Raw genomic sequence first — 20,754 nt, forward strand, 5'->3', positions numbered from 1 at the left:
AACCCCACAGCTGTGGAAAGTATTTTTAGAAATGTTTAGAAAGAATAGGGATGGAGAGTTTTCCACCAATGACTGCCATGTTGACTAATTGTGACCAATAAGAAATTGTAAACTGTATAGAGGGTATAAAAGTTGGTGCAAAATTGTAATAAATAGATATGAGCCTCCTGAAGTATAGTGTGCCCTTTGTGTGTCGTGCCTGCCTACACAGTGACATCTCCCCACCAGGAAATCCATGGAAAGGGTCCAGCTTTCACTGGGTGATGGTCCCAAGATATTCCCAAGCACATTGGAATCTGGGTTGCAAAAGCAGGACCTTTAACTGCCAATTAAACTCTTCATTAATAGCCCAAGGGAAGGTTGAGGTGCCTCAGGGATTCAGGCTACAAAGACACCTGAGATACAAGCAGGGATCCACAACCACATCCTTGAGTCCTGCAGGGACTCAGCTCTGGTGAAAATATTTTTATTCTGTCGGTTCTTGAAGAGCAAAACTGAAAACCTGAGCTGAAACAACACCAGCAGGCAGCGCTGGCACAGCAGCACCTTTCCCATGGAACAGCAGACATTTCCCACTTACTTTTATTGATGGGATCAGCCATGGGGATGCCGATGCGGATGCAGTTGGCAGCCTCGGGGCTGTCGGGCTGGGGCAGATCCTCACAGTTGGGCAGCTTCAACCTCATCAGGATCATGGGGTTGGACCTGGCAAAGATGTACTCGGTCTGGCAGAGCACATTCTCCAGGATCTCACACTCATCCCGGCACAGATCCCGAGGTTTGGGAGCAGAGGAGGTCTCGTCACAGTAGGGGAAGGCGTAGTGGCACAGGGAGGGGATGGCAAACTGGGAGCATTTATCTGACAGATGGCTCGAGGTGCCGATCATGGTGAAGGCAGCTGCGAAAAAAAAAACAAACAAAAAAAACACACCAGGTTTTCACTTGGCAATGTTTTCCCTGTGCTGTTGTTGCCTTCCCAGTAAAACCCTCGCTCCCCACTGCAGGTGGTGGATGGGAATGCTCAGCACTAATTACACTGGAAGTTATTAACCATGCTGATTGCACTGACAAGGGAAAATACGTCAGGTTTGCATCATGGGATTGTCTTGGTTTAGTTTGATTTCTGGCCAATGCACCAATAAATGTTCTAGTTTTGGTTTGTTACTTTCAATATACTCATTTTTTTGTTGTGAGATAGAATTAGGAGCAAAAGCAAGGAAGAATTGATCCAAACTGCTAAGCTTATTACCCAACCCCCAAACATTATTATTCCTTCAATTACTCCTATAATTATTCCTTTTATTTTCCCTTTTTTTCCTCCCAAATAACTTAGAATAATTTACAAATTCATGTAATATTTGGAAGCCCAACAGGTAAACCCCAAATTCCTGCACTGGTTCCTTCGTGGAAGGTGACAACTTTCATACAATCCCAAAGAATTTTGCAAACTAAATGCTGGAAGATTATGAACTGGTGGCTCCACCTTGCCTTTCTTGGGGAAAGGAAGCCTTTTTCATTTTTTTTTTATTTTTTTTTTTTTGCAATGCTGGCAGTGTTTGGAGACAAAGGGAGAAGAGAAATTTGGGATATTCTGACAGCAAGAAAAAAATTCTATCTGAATATAGAGATGATTACCAGGGCTAGGATCAGGCCAAGTTAATTTATATGAAAAATAGAGAACATCATGATATCTATGATATCTGTGAATTCAGCAACCCCATCAGGACATCCCACAAAAACAATGGCAACTGGTTCTCCCCTAAACCCCAAGGAAAACCACAACTTGCTGCATTTTTATGCAGCTTTTCCCAGCACCTGAATTATCCCAGACACTTAAAACCAACTAAAGCTGGTCCCCCTTTGTTATCAAAACCTGCTGGGGTAACAGCAGCACTGAGTCTCCCAGAAGCTGGAAACACACAGCCCCTTCTCCTTGAAAAATCTTTTTTTTAGGTGTTTTGGGATGAGCTGGAGGAGCAGAAACACCCAAACAAACTCATGGCAAGAGGGAATAAAGCCCAAAGCAAAATAACATTGCTGTTCATAAAACTCCAGCAGCTTTTTGGGAGCAGGTAACTCAGTGAGGAAGCAGCCAAGGAGTTTTTACTCACCTGTAATCTGATTTTCTATTTCCCCCTGCATGTGCAAGGACTCCATGTAGATGGTTCTGTTCCCAATGAAGCGGGCACAGGCAATGCCCCTGTAAGGTTGGCAAAACCCATCCTCCTCATACTCATCCCTGAAATCAGCCAGAAACATTCAATTGTGACTGTAAAATAGTGAAAACAATTAGGATTACTTCCTTCTATTCCACAAGGTCTTGAATATTTGTTTGTTTAAATCAACCCCCTTCATCTGCCTGGTAAAAAGTGGCATTTCAGCTTAGCCAAAATATACATTAATGTTGTATGAAATGAGTGCTTTTAAGGCTCTGCTCAGAAATACACCCAGCCTTGATTAGAAGAGAAATATAAACTGCCTGGAAAAATAGGATTGATGTTTATTTAAAGCAGCTAACACATAGTTTTCTATTTTTAAACCAAGCTTAATATTGATAAACACAGCAGGAAGAGTCATGCAAGCAGAATTTAAAGTGTATATAGAAAATCCAACCTCTGCCAGCACCCATACCCTGGAAATAGGAAATGTTTGCTCAGCCTTCCATGTGTGGTAACATTTGGTGCTAAAACAGAACCAAAACTGACACAGGAGTTCAACAGACACGTTTCTTTCATTAGGTGCTTTCTTTTAGGCAATATAGGAGACATTTAATCCAGAAATCCAGATGGGAAATGATCTGCCAATGCTCTTCAAACAAAGTAAAGAAAGGAAATTACTGAAGAGCCAGGCAGACACTGGGTGTTGTGAATAATCAGCAGTGAACAGGGGTTTTAGTGGGGTTTTGAGGAGGGGAACATGATCTCTGAAATCCCAACTGCATGAATCAGCCCTTCCAGTTCCTTCCTTTGAGGATCCACTCTATTTTTGAGATTTTTGGGATGAATTTTCTGCACAGACACCTCGGCCCTGCTTGAGGTCCCAGCAAAAGGAGGTGCTTGATGAAAATTTGCTGGGTTTTTTTTGTTTGGTTTTTTTTTTTTTTTTGTTATTCCTGCCCAGCCCAACCCAGCCAGCTCCTCAAATTCGGATAAATGATACAGGGATATCCCTGGGGATGATGACAGCCGGGCAGGGAACAAGTTCCTTCCTTTGTGTGTGTGCAGAAGTCTCCCTCCCCCAGATACAGAAAACCCAACAGTGCAATCACACTACGCCTTAATAAGAGAAAAAAAAAAAAAAAAATCAGAGCTTTTTTTAATCAACTCTGCCATTAAGTTTAACAAAAGCCACTTTCATCCCCTCCTGAAGACCTTGGAAATGCAAATTCCACGGGGGCTCTTTGAAGTCTCCCATTCTTTGTGCGCCGCTCCCAGGCGCTGTCCCCTCGGCCAGCCCCGGCTAATGGGATTAGTGGGGAAGAAGCGCTGGGATCTCCTTCCAGGACATCCCAGACATCCCCCGGCACCGCCGAGCTCCCAGAGCAGCGTCCCGGGATCCCCGCAGAGCTCACGGGGAGAAGCCAAACCCCAGGGATTAAAGCGCAGTAATTGATGAGTGGGAAGGAGAAGGGGTGGGAAAGAGGGATGGGAGAGATGGAAAACTCCTCCACGGCAATCTCACCACTGGGAAATCCATGGAAAGGGTCCAGCTTTCACCGGGTGATGGTCCCAAGATATTCCCAAATATTGGAACCCCAAATTCCTTCACTTTTGGGTTGCAAAAGCACGGCCCATTAAACTCTTCATTAATAATTAAGGGAAGGTCGAGGTGCCTCAAGGATTCAGGTAACAAAGACACCTGAGATGCCAGCAGGGATCCACAACCACATCCTTGGGTTCCTGCAGGGACTCAGCTCTGGTGAAAATATTTTTATTCTGTCGATTCTTGAAGAGCAAAACTGAAACCTGAGCTGAAAAAAACCCAACAGCGACTGCAGGCTCTGGAGTTCATCTTCTCATCATTAAATGCCCAGATAGCATATTACTAATTAACTGATTATTATTATTTTATGGAATTATAGGATCATAGAATCCCTAAGGTTGGAAAAGGCTGCTAAGATCGAGTCCAACCATCCCCAGCACTGCCAAGGCCACCACAGACCATGTCCCCAAGTTCCAGATCCACAGGGAATTTAAATCCTTCCAGGGATGGGGACCCCACCACTGTGCCAGTATCTGACCAGCCTTTCTATGAAGCAAATTTCCAAAATATCCAACCTGAGCCTCCCCTGGGCCAGTCTGAGGCCATTCCCTCTCTTCCTGTCCCACTTCCCTGGGAGCAGATCCCAAACTCCCCCCGGCTGTCCCATCCTGTTGGGGGTCCCCTCCAAACCCTTTTTTCTCCAGGCTAAATTTATCCTGGAATTTCACTCAAGGATTCCACAGAGGCTCCCTTTGGAGGGAAGGATGGGCAGCGAGCAGGGACACCGGCTCACCTTGGCTGGAAATCCCAGAGGAGCGGGATTTTGCAGATAATCTCAAGAGAGGAAGATGAGAGTGAAAGAGGAAGGGCCAGGATGTCACCAGCTCTGCCCTGGGGCTGCATCCAGGGAATTCACACAGGGAAAATTGCAGATTAGTAACTCACGAGGAGCAGGAACTACTTAGGATTGTTTTGGAAATCAGCTGCATAATGGGGCAGAAAGGTAAAACAAATGAAAGGAACAGGAACACCAGGGTATGACAGAGGGACCCGGGGACTCCGTGGTCCCCTGGACTCTGCTCCGGGGCTCATGGGGACAAAAAAAGGGAACAGCAGCTCCCTGAGCAGTTTTGGGGAGCTCTCCCAAACCTTTTCCCACGGAACAGACGCTGCCGAGGTGATCGCCCTCTGCTTTCCACACATTCCATCCAAAACCCACCCAAACCCAGAGCCGGAGCCCGACACGAAACCCACAAAAACCTGAAGGGTTCCCGCAGCTGAAACACATTCCGCGCCTCCTGCTGCCCCCTGGCAGCGCTCTGGCTTTAAATACAGCTATTTGCAGCTTTGGCTTTAAACACATTCATCGCGTTTTGGCTTTCAACACAGCAATCCGTTTCTGGTTTTAAACACAGCGATCACTTTTTGATTTTAAACGCACCGATCAGTTTTTGGCTTTAAACACAGCTATTATCAGGTTTGGCTTAAACATACTTATCGGTTTTTGGCTTTAAACGCAGCAATCGGTTTTTTGTTTTAAACACACCGATCAGGTTTTGGCTTCAAACGCAGCAATCGGGTTTTTTTTTGTTTTAAACACACCTATTTTGGCTTTAAACACAGCTATTTATCAGTTTTTGGCTTTAAACACAGCCCTCGGTTTCTTAGGATCAAGGCTGAGTCCGCATTTCTTTCCCCAGCCCGTGTTTGGCATCCCTCACCTGCTCTGTGTGAGGGATCACCGCATCCCTGCTCGGATGTGTTCCTGCTCCTTGATCCTGATCCTGCACAAGGAAGGCTCCAGCAGGATGGAAATTAAGCCTGATCCAGCAATTAACGCGTTAACATTTCCAGACGAGCTTAAATCCTAATGATTAAATCCTAACGAACTGGAAGTCAGTCCAAGCCTGGAGGCGTTTCTGATTTTGGATGGACTTTAATCACTTGGGCAAATTCTGGCTGAGTGGGGAGGACAGCAGGTGGAAAACAGGGATGGCAGAAAAGAGGGATGGCAGCAAACAGAGGTCGCAGTAAACAGGGGTGACAGCAAACAGGAACAATTCCAGCCCAACCACAGCCCAGGATTTGGGGTCTGGGAGCTGCCCCATGGCTGATCCCTGCTCCTTGCACTGCCTGCACCCCCACGGTGAGTGTTGGGTGATGGCAGCACAAGACAAAAAGTGCTGGATTTTAATGATCAAAAAGATGATACAACACGGGCTTGAAGATTCTTTCTCTTCAGATTTGGTTTCCACTCTGTTTTCTGTTTCATTCTGTCAATGCTTCCAGCCTGGATGTTTATCTTGGAGCTTGCCCATTGCTTTTGGATCCCCCTGTGCCAACACCTCTGGCTTGGTGTAATAATAGCACCAAGGACTCATTGACACCATGCTCAGGTGTCTCTGAGGATCTGACTGCTCAAAGTTCACAGAAAACCTTTGAAGGGTGTCCACATCCAAAATCTCTTTAAAATCCCTTCCAGCCCAGAGCATTCTCTGATCCCATCTCTTTATCTCAGCTGCTCCTGGCCTGAAGCTCCAGTGAATGCAGAGGCTGATCCCCCTCCCAGAGCAGCTCCTTTCTGAAACTGGGCAGAATTTCTGTTTCTGCAGCTTTTTGGACATCCCCATGCAAACCAGGCAGAGCAGAGAAACATTAACAATCAGTTTGCAATATTTATTTTATTGCTTAAGCCTGGAGGGGCTCTGTAGTACCACCTCCTCTGCAAGTGGTTCCTAAACACAAACCATCTCTGCAAGGCTCTCTGTCAAACCCCACTTCCCAACATCCTGAATTTTCTTTGCCAACTTTTATCTAAATCACAAGAAATCGCCCAGATTTAAACATTTCCAGCAAATGCCAACAACAAGTCCAGGAACTCAGTTCAGCAAAAGCTTTGTAACCAGGCTTTAACACGAGTTCATTTAGAAATATTTCATATATTGATAGAAGAACTGAACCTGTGAGATCATGTTGTATTTGTTTTTACAACCCAATATATTAAAAATGCATATTCCAGAGATGCTGTAATTGTGTGGTCATTCCTACCACACCCCATGGATTTCCTTCTTTCTTTCTTTTCCTTCCTTCCTTCCCTGCTTCCTTTCTTCCTTTCTTTCTTTATCTCTTCCCCTTTTTGCCTTAGGAAGGATTGAAATGAGTACCCTGAAAGAAGGAATCATAAACACAGGACTAATTTGGATATCTTGACCAAAAATGGCCAAAGGAGAGAACAGAACAAGGCAGACAAAGTCCCAAACGCTCTGAGTGTCCCAAAAGCCAGCATGAATTAAGGTGTAAATGCAGAGAATTATTTATGAGAATTAACCAATCTGAAGAACAAAAGCAAATAAATGCTGTATTATCTCCCAGATCTACCAAGGGGAGATGGAAAAGTTTTGGCTCTGGGTGAAGACTGCAGACTTTTTTTTCAGTGTCTTTTTTTTTTTCAGTTTTGTCTTGCCATTAATTACAAGGTGCATCAATAAATTATTTTTATGGTTACGAACACCCAGTGCCCCCTCTCTGTATAAATTATTTGTACATTGTTAAATAAATTATATTTTGTTCCCTCCTCATATTCCAGCTTCACACAAGATGAAATGAAAGGGTTTTGACTTGGCAGATCTCCCTTAAAGCAAACAGATGAATAAAATTCTCTCATATTTTCCAAAGAGCAAAACTCAGTTGCTTGTGCCTCGTTTGGAAAATGGGAACACGTTGGCTCAGTTTCATGATAATATTTCAGCAAATTTCTGCATTTCACTTTGTAAAAAGGAGAGAACTGCCCAGACTTCCACATCACTGTGGAATTTAGGGAAAAGTTCTGGGGAATAAAAGCTGCTGCTGTTTGACACCCTTTTAAAGGCACAGCACAGGGCAGCCAGGGCTGGAATGGGGCACTGGGAAAGCAGAGGCAGAAAGCAAAAAGATCTTTATGCTGTGCTTTGATATCATTATAGAGTCCCACAACACCTCTGAATAATAATAATATTAATAATAATAACAATAACAATAATAACAATAATAATAATAATGCTAGTACAGCCTGGGATAGTGGAAGGTGTCCCTGCTTCTGGCAGGGGTTGGAATAAGATGATTTTTAATGTCCTCCCCAACCCAAACCATTCTAGGACTCTGTGATTAAAAAATACCAATAATTAAATAAGATCTGCCTAAGGAATTCCTTTACTTAGTTGTTCCCTCACTATCCAGACTGATGGCTGCTTTGACATGATGCCTCCAATCCAGATATGGATAAATAACCCAAAATTCCTGTGGGTTTGGGATGCTGTTGAATGGATTTGCAGCGGGATTGCACCATGGAGCCCAAATCAGCACTGAGGCCACATTAGGGCCACAAACTGGAGCTAAAAATTGATCAAAAATCAATAAATCAGCTCTGAGATTCCGCTTCAGAGATGTTTTTTTTTCCCTCCCAAACACCTGAAATGTCCCTTTGCTGACACCACTGTGCATTCCCTGCAGGCTGGGGGGGCTCAGCAGCTGCTTAGGGAACAACCCTGGGAGCAGGGTTTGGATCTTTCCTGGCAGATTGCTGACACCACGATTCAGGATGAGCCTGAAATCAAAGGCTCAGAGCTCTGGCAATGGCAGCAAACTCCTGGCACTGGTGTTTGGTTTGACAGAGCTGTTTTAAAGTTTGGAAGCTCAGCTCATCCAAATTTCGAAACTCAGAAGTGGGGGGGGAAAAAAAAAAAAAAAAAAAGTGAAAAGTTTTTGAAGAGCAGTGAAGAAGGATAAGATTGCACATGCTTGAAGGTTGCCTGCTCTCCCAGAAAAATCCCCTCCCTCCTGCTGGAATCCCTCCTGGAGCTGCAGGGGTCTCACCCACCATTACCCACCCCTCGTGGGCATGGAGCTCCAGACAGGGGGGCTGGCATGGAAGGATGGGCAGCCCCACCCCACCCCACCCCACAAAAGTGCAGCTGCTCTGCCCTGAGTGACCCCAGAGCCCAGGGATGATGGTCTGGGGGCAGCTGGGAGGGCATGGATGGGGCTGGAGCACATCCCATCCTCATCCATGCCCTACACCCTGCTGGGAAGGCAAAGGGAGGAGATTTCCTTTAAGAGCTTGGCCACATCCTTCAGGGTTTTTTATTTTTGTCCAAATCCCTCCTAGCTGGGAGGGAATATTCAGAATTTAGGGCCCAGTTATGCACATTTTTGGTTGAACTTGAGAAGGTTGCCCAGCCCTAAATTCTGAAAATCCAGATTCTGATGTTCTGGAAAGCAACATCCCAACCCTTCCTGCATATCAGGACACTGCAAATACAGCTTTGAACTCTTCCAAACTGACAGAAAAACCTGTAATATTGAACCCCACAAAATCAGTTTCAGCCCATTTTATCTCTCCCTAACTCTTTCCTGCTTTCCCTTATTTTCTGGAGTCACAGCTTTATTTCTGCTCCTCCCTCCCTTCTCCTTCCTCCTAACATTTAATTTGTCTTCTGTGCCTCAAATAGTTCTTTCTTCTGGTGACCTAATATTTTAACCTTAAGCGTGATGAGAAACAGACTTCACAAACCTGACACTTGAATTAAAAGTGAAACACATGCCTCAGCACAAGTTAATTAAAAATAATACCTATAATGTTAGCTTGTTTCAGCTATTATTTGACCAGAAATTTGCACCTATCAATAAATGGGAGTCCACGATTGCTGCAAAAAATAACAGCAAGCTCGAAGTTACCAAAATTAGCAATTTTATTTCACAGATAAAAAGATCTCCCTGATAGGAGGGGGCAGCCAGGGGGGGGGATCAGGACAGGATGAGAGGAAACAGCCTCAAGTTGTGCCAGGAGAGGTTTAAGTTGGATATTGGGAGAATTTTTTCATGGAAAGGGTGATCAGGCAGTGGAACTGGGGCAGTCCCCATCCCTGCAGGGATTTAAAATCCCTGTGGATGTAAAGAATCCCATGGCTGTGTGAAATTCCAGAAAATGAAAGAAATTTAAAGAAACTTAAAGAAAATGCAGCAGATTTCCCTCAAGAACCTTCCTAGGAATTTCCAGGTGGGAATTCAGAGCTTTCCTCAGCAGCCTGGGATTGTTGGCTTTAGGAGCATCCCAAAGCTGAGCTGGGGGTGAATCCAAACCCATTTTTAGCAGTCGATCTCAGTGAATTACTTACTCAAGCCTCACAACTGTGAAAACATTTGAAAGCTCACAAAAAAAACCTGCAGGTCCATCATAAATCCCAGCTCCTGCCACACAAATTCCTGAGCTGGGAATTGCCAGAGCTTTAAAGGAGCATCCCCACCAATACCAAAGTGGGAACTGTGGAAAAGATCCTTCTGGAGATAGGAAAAAAAACAACAAACAGCAGGGAAAATCGGCTCCAGTGGAAATGCAGAGCTGTCCCCCTGTGCCCTCGTGGAAATGGGATAAGGCACAGAGGGAGAACCTGTTTGTTTTCATAAAAAACATTTTCCCCCTCTCCGGAGGCTGCACAGACCTGAGCAGAGCAGCCAAACTCCAGGAACCACCCTGGGACCAAAGCACTCATATTTCATGAGGTAGGGCTGGAATATTCAGAATTTAGGGCTCAATTATTCACATTTTGGTTAGCCTTGAGAATATGCCCAGCCCTAAATTGTGAAAATCCTGCTTTGAGGAAGGAATTGTGAAAATCAAGCGGTTTTCTACTCAAAAATGGGACAAATCCCTCCCAAAACTTCAGTTTCTAGGGAAAAAAAACAAAACCCAGCTAGTCACTGCCTCTTCCTCATGTTAGCCCAAAAAAGTGAATATGTTCCAACACACTTTTCTGCCTCTTTTCTGGCAGCAGCATTGAAAGAATTATTAAGTAAATTCTAAACTCTTTTTTTCTTTTTTTTTTTTTTTTTGTTGGAAACATCTAATTTTTCAAGGCCAACCAGTTTGAAACTCTAAATTTTAAAGTTTAAATTGTTTGTCTGAGCAACTCAAGGAAAAGCCCAGTCTGTAGAAAACATCTAAAATTCTCTCCCTCCACAGCCTTTTTACAGCCAATAATTGGTATTCAAGGTGAAAAAAACAAACTTTTCATCCCCCACGACAAGCACATTTTAAAATTCGTGTGGCTGAAAATGCACAAATTTTTCTGGACCTAAGTTTTAGGATATGGAATTTATGAATATTTCCCAACACATAAAACAATCCCAATTGCTTTATGTAGTTTTATTTTATTATTCCAGCGTGCCAGCAATTGTGAATACAAATGCCCTCGAGGTTTGCATTAGAAGGAATTATGTTAATGTGCCACTGGGAATGGATCACCGTTTTTTAAGGCATTTTACACATGATTATTGGGGTGCTTTGATGCAAATTAAAGCATGTCTGCCAGACTTCCTACCTGTGCCACCAACATTTCAGCTGCAAATCTGAAATTAATTGGTATTGATAAGCTCAGATGGATGATATGGCTGATACTAATGCATTCTTCCACTAGAAAAATATTATTTAAGATAACAGACTCGTTGCTAGAACCTTGTTTTAAAAACATCTGTTCTGGCACACTCCAGCAGTTGCACTGGATCAAATTTGAAAGCTGGGTTTTATCTCAGAGTGGGTGAAATTCTCAGATCAATACTCTTATCGTGGTCTTGTAATATAAAACACGGATTTTGCAACTGCATAGAAAATTGGAGGATTAAGCCAAACATCATTTAAAATCAGGCACACCCCCCCAACCATGCAGCAGAGCCATTTAGAGTTGAAAAATCAAAAGAAACCTTGATATTCCCACCCTGCTGCTCCTTTGATCCAGCCAAGGAACTTTATTTTGGCAAGACCACGATTGCCTGTTTTGTCTGCAATGCCAAGGCTGGAGTAACAATCCGTGTTATTCATGGAAAAATACCCAGCTGAAGCCCAGGGAGTTCCTCTGCTTTATCCCCACACAGCTGAGACTGGACCCTGAAATATTCCCAGCTCCCAGTGCAGAGCAAACACTCCCCAGAGCCTTCCCTCACATCTAGCACTGCTGGAATCTTTTTTTTTTTTTTTTTTTTTGTTATTTCTTGTTCCTTTTCCCAGTCTCCAAAAGTTGGGAATACTCCTGGAAAGGCAAATCCTCATCTGATATTCCTGGGTTAATTGGTACCTGTTGTGGGGGGAAAAACTGACACCACCACATTTCAAATGAATGCTGAAAAATTACCATGAGGAGCAAAAATCAGACAAGGAGATTTCCAAAACTACCAGAGCTGCCCAAAGAGGCTTTATGATGCTTTCAAGTCCAAGATGAAGATTTTCTGCTGTAATTCAGATTTGTTTGTCACAAGATGGAAATGGTGGAACTGGCACCAATAACGCAGAGTTAAAGGCATTTATTTATCATTTAAATGCAATAAAACCATTTCTGTTCCAAAAGTAGCTAAAGAAGGCATCAGAGAGGAATTGCTAAAACCAAATCTTTTAACCACAGGCAGGCTGAGGCAATTTCCATCCCAGAACTGTAGAAGAAACCTCTCCATGATCTCTGCAGGACATTGTGTGCTGTCTGTACTCACACACATCCTGGGAAAACCCAAATCACTGCTGGCCTTACCCCACCCAGGCCAAAGCAGTGGAATGGCTGGAATGGCAAAATGGAAAACCCAAACAAGCCAGGATTTGGGGTGGTGACAGAGCTGGGGGCAATTCCCAGGAGTTTATGGAAAAGATTCCTCTCAGGGTCACCCTGGCAGAGTCAAGAGCTGGGCTGTAAGGGAAGAGTGGTTGCACATTTAGGATCCTGAAGGGGCACCTGACCCCATGCACGAGCATGGCCAGAGGTTAAAGACACATAAAATCAACATGACACATTTTTTTCCCCTCATAGATGTGCCCCAGTTAATTAAAAATCAGAACTGAGGGCAAGGAGAGAAGTTCTAGAGCAGTGGGGATTGCAATGGTCCCTTCTCACTTTAAGATTTCCAAATCTCTAAACCAGCTGTGAACCTTGAAAAGGGACTGGACTGCAAAGTGATCTTCGGGCAGAACTGTGACAAAAGAATGTGTCCATTCATCTGGAGCAAAATCGGGATGGAGAGAAAATTTATTTGTTGAAAGTAAATTCACCAACAGGAGAAATTTGGCTGCAGAACTCTGGCAGGGTAACATTTGTGATTCATTTTTTTGCTGAGCACTGCTCTTGGCTGGCTCAGGCACCAATAACAGCATCCAAAGAGCAGCTCAGATGATAAGTGCTTTCCTTCCTCACCCAGGTAACCACACATGTTTTCCTGTTAACAAGATCAATAAACTTGACACACTCAGAAATGGATGATTAACTCCTTTTACAGTATTTGAGGTGGCCCGGGGTTATTGCTTTGAACAGCCAGAGCTGGAACGTCAGGAGTGGTTTTAATTATCAGGATAAATAATGTAACACCTTATAATCTTCTCCCTTGCACTGCAGGGCTTGGTGATGGAGCTACCCAGGCTGGGAGTGAGCAGTGATGTTCTCCTTGTAGGAAAACTCATTCCCAAGGTTTTGCACCCTGTTGAAGTCACAAAAGCCCCCTGGGTCACTACAGATTTATTCCCATTTTTCATGGTTTTACTAGGCTGAATAAACACTTGCCCCAACACTGGGTCTCCTCAAGGCTGCAGAAGCCTGGAGTAAAATTTAAAGTCGAGGTTGAGATGAGTTCAAATTGAAAAAAAATAATAAGTTTAGATGGGATATTAGGAAGGAATTGCTCCCTGGGAGGGTGGGGAGGCCCTGGAAGAGAATTCCCAGATTTGCTGTGGCTGCCCCTGGATCCCTGGCAGTGCCCAAGGCCAGGCTGGAGCAGCCTGGGACAGTGGAAGAGACAGGGAATGAGCTTTAAGGTCCCTTCCAAACCAAACCAAACCAAACCAAACCAAACCAAACCAAACCAAACCAAACCAAACCAAACCAAACCATTCCACGATTCTGGCAGGGAAGGAAGCTCCCAGCTGGGACAGAGATTTCCAGGGACAAGCCAAGGTCCAGCACCCAGCTCTGGATCCCAGCCTGGGATCTCTCAGCAGGCAAAAAAAAAGCAAAAGCTCAGCACCGAGTCTGCCCCAAGGGGGAGGAGAATCCCAAAGTGCCCAGGGGAAGAGAGGATTTACAGGCAGGCAGAAACGACTTTTCATGTGGGTGAAAGAACGCCAAGGACAGGAAACAAATCCATCCCACAGAGCCACAGACGCTGCCTCTCCCCCTGCCAGTGCCCTGTGCTTGCAAGGCTGTAATTATTCTCATTATTCCTTCCTTTTGTTCTCCTGGATAATTCCTACCACGAGCAACCGGAGCTTTCACTCCTGCAATGTTCGAAATGTTTCATCTTCATTCATTTTCCAGCCCACTGATAAACCAAAAACCTGCATAAAGCTGTGCCCAGAGCTGAGCTTGGGATCTGATGAATCTCCAGCAGATCCCTCCTTTCCTCGGTTCCCCATCAGCACAAAACTAAAAGAGCAGAAGAGGATTTGTTTAAGGAATATCAGCAGCAGCTGGGCACTGAAATAAAAGAACAAAATGAGACAGAGATTGAGATTTGCCCACTGAGATTTTACTGCTGGCTCATGTGAGAGATTTTACTGTGACCACAGAAACATTAGAGACCTTTAAATAGGATTTCCCTCATCATTAAAAGCATTATGGCACAGGGGAACCTCGTGTACCTTGGAGGTGACCTCAGATATTCTAATTGGGCTCTGAAATGTGTGAATCTTTATCCCACCCTTCCACCCAGCCACTCCCAAGGCCCAGGAAAGTTCTGGAGCAGCACTGGGCCACCAGACACTGCAAGGTTCGAAGTAAAACAAGTATTTTGAAACCCATTTGTTCCACACGAGAGATGTTCCATTTTCTCTTTCAGAAAATCGTAATTAAATCACAATTTCACTCGTCACTTTTCTGACTCCGTTATATTGAACTCCTGGCAGCCAGACACCATTTCACACCACGAGCACCCAGGTTACAGAATTATTTCCCTTCTTCCCTCCTCCACCTGCAGCCCTTTCCACCTTTCCCCAGGAGTCAAACATTGGGCAATAGAGGCAGTGGGGACCAGAGAGAAACTCAAGTTCTGGGTTTTGCTGCAGCACTGACTCCTTGGAATGACTCTGAACCCACCACAGGCTGGTGGGGAGGGAAATCAAGGACCTTGGTTTCAAAGAATTTAAAGTTTTGTTGTTGTTTTATTTTTTAACTGCTTTTAAGGTAGACCAGCAAACCCCCCCCTCCAAAACAGAACACAAAGCTCCCAAGGCCCGAGACTGAGGAGTATTTTTCATTGTAAAATACAATCCTTGTCCCCAAAAAACCACTTCCCACCTCTATTTTAGCAACTCTGCAGTGAAAGGCTGCTGAAGAAGGAACTGGGTTGGATTTACACACAAATAAAACAACAGATAAAACAGTAATTTTCCTGTGTTGTCTCAAGCATGACAAAAATCAGGTTTAATCTCACATGAATTAGAGACTCTCTAAAACATCATTTTTGATTTGTTCTCTTTGAGCACACAACACACATTCAGGCCAAGTCCTTCCAAAGCCAGGCTCTGCTAAGCCAGGACTGAAACCTGACCCAGGCCAGGATGGCTGAAATCCATTGTCACTGTAATATTGTCAGATCTTTCCTCACAGCCTTCAGGCTCAAAGAAATCCCTCTAAGCCACTTAAAATGTCCTTCTGATTAGAGCTAAAGGAGAAAATTTTGATTAAAAGTGTCTTAAAGAGCAAACACCGCTTCCTGAACACTGGAATGCTTCACAAAAACCCAGTGGTTTGGCCCAAAGTGCTGCTGCAAGCTTTTAGCAACTCCACGAGGGATTTTGGGGTTGGCTTCAAAAGAGCAGTTACCTGGAATGACCACATGAAATATGGGAAAAGCAGATTATGCCTCTGCTCTGAAGCACAGCCAGCATCTCCCTCCTCTCTGCTGGGTGAGGGGCTGTGCAATTTTTATTTTCTGAGACAAATGCCTGATGGCCTCAGGCAATAAAAGCAAAGTTTGGAAGCTCAGAATTCTTTAATCAAATCCAATCGTTTTGTTTCCAAGCAGACTTAGTGCAGCCCTAATGTGGAGTTTAGGAACACAGGTCCCCTGTCCTGGGGGGGGGGATGAACTCCAACCCAGACAATTCCTGCAGGGAGAGCAATGGGAAAAAGGGAAAAAGGCCTCTGGGTGACATTGAGGCATTAATGGGAACAATATTTGGCAGGTTTGACTGTTTGGTTTAACTCACAAGACTGGGTTTATTATTAGTCAGACCCACACTGCCAACTGGGCTTAATGATATTTATTATTTTTTACAACAGTTGAAGAATATCTCCATGAACACAATGTTCTGGAGGAAATGATCAGCAGAAGTAATGCAACTTTCCAGCCTTTCTTGATTTATTTTTTGCCTTTCTGTTGTCAAAAACTTCAAAATGATCCTCACTTTGCTCCTATTTAAATAAATCAGGAGAACAGGCACAGAGTTTGTAACTCAGGGTCAAATTATGTCATCAGAGGATTTCTTTAGTGCTGTGGAAAGACTGATAACTGAGATATTCAATTAGAGAAAGGAAAAGTTATCCTATATCTGTACTTTACTTATCAGTCCCCTTGGAATCATAGATTTATAAAGACTGGGAAAGATCATTGAGTCCAATGAATAACCAGGACCCTGTGAGGGATTTGAGAATTTCCTGGATCTAGGGTTAAAAAAGGCAATAAAGTCTTGCTAGATATATAAATATGAATATAAATAAACCCATTGATGTATAAATAAAAGCAATAAAGACAGAATGACAGCATAAATGCCTCTTTCAGTGTTATCCTCATTCCCAACTCCCTCAAAAATCTGGCCACAAATCCCACGTGCCAGGCCAGGGAACACTGACTGTGCAACTGCTTGTGTGAAAGTCTGATGGAAATACAAGTCCCAAACCCCTCAAATGCTGCCTGGAGCATTCCACAAGGGCCACTTCCACCTTTATTCCACATTTATTCCCATCTGCAGTTGCTGTGGGTGACCCTGCAGAGAAGGAAAACCAAGGCAGCTCTTCAGCAGCACTTTGTCTTCCCTTTGTGCTCCCCAGCTTCCAATGCACTTCACTCCCTTCTCCCTCCCTGCTTAAAAAAATATTGACACCTCTGTAATTAATTTGTTTTCAGATAATTCAGCTCTGTCTCCATTCTGGGCTGGACCTTTCCCTCATGCCACGTGTGGGCAGGAGGGGTTTCTGTTTGTGCTGCCTGCAGATAAGGGAACACTTCAGCTGAAATCTGCAGGAATTGTTATCAGACACCCTTTTAAAAGTCAGAAGCACTTTCTAAGGTCAATCTTGCACCAAACTCCAGGCCAATTTCTTTCCTGTAGGCTTGCCACAGCATAACAAATTAGAATTTAAGCCATTTCATGGCAAAGATTGTGGCTGTTTTCAGCACTGCTCACACGAGAGCTGGCAGGTGATGCAGGGCCGTGGCAGGCAGGAACAGCTGGATTTTGGGAAGGAATTCCTGGCTGGCACAGGGTGCCCAGAGCAGCTGTGGCTGCCCCTGGATCCCTGGCAGTGCCCAAGGCCAGGGTTTGGAGCAGCCTGGGACAGTGGAAGTGTCCCTGCCATGGCAGAGGTGGCACTGGATGAGGTTTTAGGTCCTTTCCACCCCACCTGGATTCCATTCTCTTTCCTGTTCCAGTCCACTCCTGCAATAGTTTGGGCTGATCCCCCCAGACCAGGTGCTCAGAGACCCTTCAGCTGCAGCAGCTCCAGCTCAGGCCCCTCAAACACACCTTAAATCCTGCTCTGGCTCAGCTTCCCACATGTCTGGGAGATAAGGGGAGGTAAGGAGGCAAAGGACCCTGCCATTCCCAGATAAGGTGTATATTTAGCTACCTAAGTACCCTGAGGTCGATAAACCACCCTGGAACAGGCTCTGCAGCCAATTCACTTCATCCAAGACACAGCTGTGCCTTCCTAAATTCTGTATCACATTCACCCAGAGCTCTTCAGCCCTTTTTGCTCGCTCAGGAAAATCCAAGAAAAAAAAAAAACAACAACAAAAAAACCCCAAAAAACCTGTGCACCCTCAGCAGACACTTCATTGTCCCCAGTGCCAAAACAGGACAAACCAGGGAAAAGGTGAGACAGTGGCATGAGAGATAAGTGTGCAGCACATCAAAGAGCCCGTGGAGAGGACAAGGCCAGCTCTCCCTGGGAACATTCCCATTCCCCCCTGGCCTGCTCCCAGCAGATAACCTGCCTGAGCCCCTGGAAACTGAGGATTCTTTTCCCTGGGATGAAGTCATGCAGCAGGATGTAACATGGTTTGTGTCAGCATCAGCCACTCAGGCTCCAACCTTGCACCACGTGGGGTTTTTTTTTGTTTTTTTTTTCCCCCCAAAAAATATATTTATATTGGCTTCTGCATGGAATATCCCACTTCAGGGCTGTGCCTCACATCCCACAGGCTGTAGGAACGAGCTGTTGCACCAGCACACAGTGGGACTGTAAAAGATCCCACACCAAAACACCTGGGAGTTGTGACCAGCCCTCATTCCAAATTTCCAGCGTTGAACAGCAGGAGGGAGTTTCTGTGCCAGCCACAAAGTGTGGGACAGGCTGGAATTCCAAGATTCCAGGAGTCAAAGCTGGCACTCAGAGTGCAGGGACGTTGCTCTCAGGATGCTGCTGGAGCACTGAATCTGTTCTGGCCTCTTGATTGGAATTTTTTCTTCTCTAAATTTTACTTTCTGTGGCCAAAAGAGGAAAGTCTCTGTGTTCCCCTTTGAAATCCACAATCACACACACAGTTGGCCAAGCCTCACCTGGATGCTGGCCAGTGCTGACACATTTTCTTGTTGCAGGAACCATGCTGGCACACAGAGCCACTGTACAAAAGATCTGTTTTACTAAAAAACCCAGATGTGTTTAGCTGAAAGTTTAAAAAAAAAAAAAAAAAATTTAAAAAAAGAATCTCAATCACTGAAAGAGATGGGAAAATCCAGGGGGGTTTGTGGTTTCACAAGCCTTGCAAGCTATTTCTGGGAATCACAAACCCCATTTCATTTTATGAATCAGATGCTCCTTAAAATTACAGTCCTCTTGTCTCCTCTTTTCCCCTCTCCTCATTCCCAGTGGTTAAATAAAGAACAAAACAATGCCATATTTAGGAGATTTATATATAGAAGAGGCTCCATGAAGAACAAAAGGACTGTTCCAGAGGACTGTTGGCACCAGCATGTACATATTCCACTTGGGAATATATCCCTGCCAATATATCCAGGTTAAACCTTTTCAGAACATGCTCACAACACAATAAATAATAAATACACAGAATTTTCCTGCACTCTTCCCACTGGATTCCACTCCAGCAGGGTTTTTCCAGCTCATTTTTACACCAGCCCATGTAAACTGGCATTTTCCTTTTTGTTCTCACTACAGCTCTTGTGGAAGTTCTTGCTCCACCACCTCTAATTTCAGTGATTTGTGCCCAGGATTTCTCCTGCAGTGGGTAAAGTTTGGGATAAACACAAAGCCAAGGCTCCAGGTAAAGGGAACAATGGAAAATGAGACAAAAAGAACGAAAAGATTGGGCACAGAACCATTTCCCAGGCCAAAGCATCTCTATTGTTACATTAAATCCTCTCATTCCAGGAATCTGCTGTGCTCTGACCTGTTCTGGTCTCTGCAGCCACACCTGAGGTGCAGACACACATTTCTATGTCCTTAAGGCACCAACCCTGCCATGCACGATGGATAAAAAGTGAGTTTCAAAGGGATGTGGAGCACAGGAACTTCAAAAATAATGTTAAAAATCTGTTTTTTTGGGTACATGTGCAAATTCCTGGTTTAGTGGAAGGTGTTCATGGCAGGGGGTTGGAATTAGGTGATCTTTGAGGTTCCCTTCCAACCCAAACCCTTCTGGGATTCTGTGATATATTTGTGTGCACAATACACAGACACGAGCGAGCCACCAAAATTCTCTCCCTAAAAATTGTTCAGTCAACCCAATCTGAACTCAGAAATCCATGGAAAAGAGAAGGAGATGCATCAGCCGAGGGTGGCCTTTCCCAGCCAGGGCTCCCTGACCCCTCTGCCCCTCCCAGCCTGCTGGGGAAACGATTCCAGCAGCTGGAGAGCCTGGAGCTGCCTCTTGGGGACACATCCAGATGTGGAACATCAGCATTCACACCCTCCCCACATCCCCTGAGCTGCCCGGAGCTGCCCCTTCATCTGCAGCACCCAAAGATAAAATAATGATTTATTCACAAAGCACGAGTGGTGGGGCTTCTTTGTTGTTTTGTTTTGTTTTTTTTTTTTTTAAACAAAAGAAGCTTTTCCCAGCTAAGTCAGAGCAGCAGAGCAGGATCATGGAAGGTGATTCCAGGGCTTTGACAGCTTTTCCAACAGGGAAGAGTTAAAGGAAGGATTTTCAGGGCTGCCCACCCTTGTGTTCCTGGCGTCCTTAGGGACAGCACTGCTGCCTTTGCTTCACACTCATTTCCAAATCAGACTTTTGGCTCGAAGACAGGCTTGGGGAAAGCAGCAAAAATAACACACATGAATTATTGTGTTCTCTATCCCTGCCTGTCTCCTTTCACAGAAATCAGCATTTAACATTCCCATTCACACTTGGCTCATCTGTTTTCCTGCCATCACATCGGGGCACAGCTCTGCACCTATAAATTATGGAAGGAAAAGTGCTGAGTGTGTGGATATTTTTAAAAACACAATCCTCAAATGAAATCTGTAAATGAACAGAACCTTCCACTCATGGGTGACTGATAAAGAAAAAGGAAAAGCAGGAAGTTGCCATCAGTTTTGTTCTGAATTTTATGACCCAGCTTCCAGACTATTCCCAAGGAAAGTGTTTCCCCAGAGGGAGGATGATGAGGGAGGTCAGCCAGGTGCTTCATCTCTCACCCTGGAGCTTGAAAACTGGCACTGATGGGCTTGGTTTTCACAGAAAAAAAAAAAAAAAGGCAGAAAAATTAATTTCATATCTAGAAATTCATTTTTAAACTTGTACAGGGAGAAGGCTGCATGTGAGTGAGTCACCACAATCCAATCCTCAGGATATTCTTTGCATGGAAAG

At 44.5% G+C, this 20,754-nt stretch overlaps 1 protein-coding gene across 1 annotated transcript in view; it reads right to left on the reverse strand.

Annotated features, from left to right (window-relative positions):
* Positions 1-20,754, reverse strand: part of ROR1 (ROR family WNT receptor 1) — a 143,875-nt gene that overhangs the window by 10,857 nt on the left and 112,264 nt on the right. Inside the window, exons 5-6 of the mRNA XM_014870512.2 lie at positions 2,112-2,239; positions 581-898 (exon numbers count right to left, since the gene is read on the reverse strand). Coding sequence (XP_014725998.2) covers positions 581-898; positions 2,112-2,239 — 446 coding nt within the window. The remainder of the gene's footprint in view (positions 1-580; positions 899-2,111; positions 2,240-20,754) is intronic.

The sequence above is a fragment of the Sturnus vulgaris genome, chromosome 9, assembly GCF_052056855.1.
Source record: "Sturnus vulgaris isolate bStuVul1 chromosome 9, bStuVul1.hap1, whole genome shotgun sequence".
Taxonomy (NCBI): Eukaryota; Metazoa; Chordata; class Aves; order Passeriformes; family Sturnidae; genus Sturnus; species Sturnus vulgaris.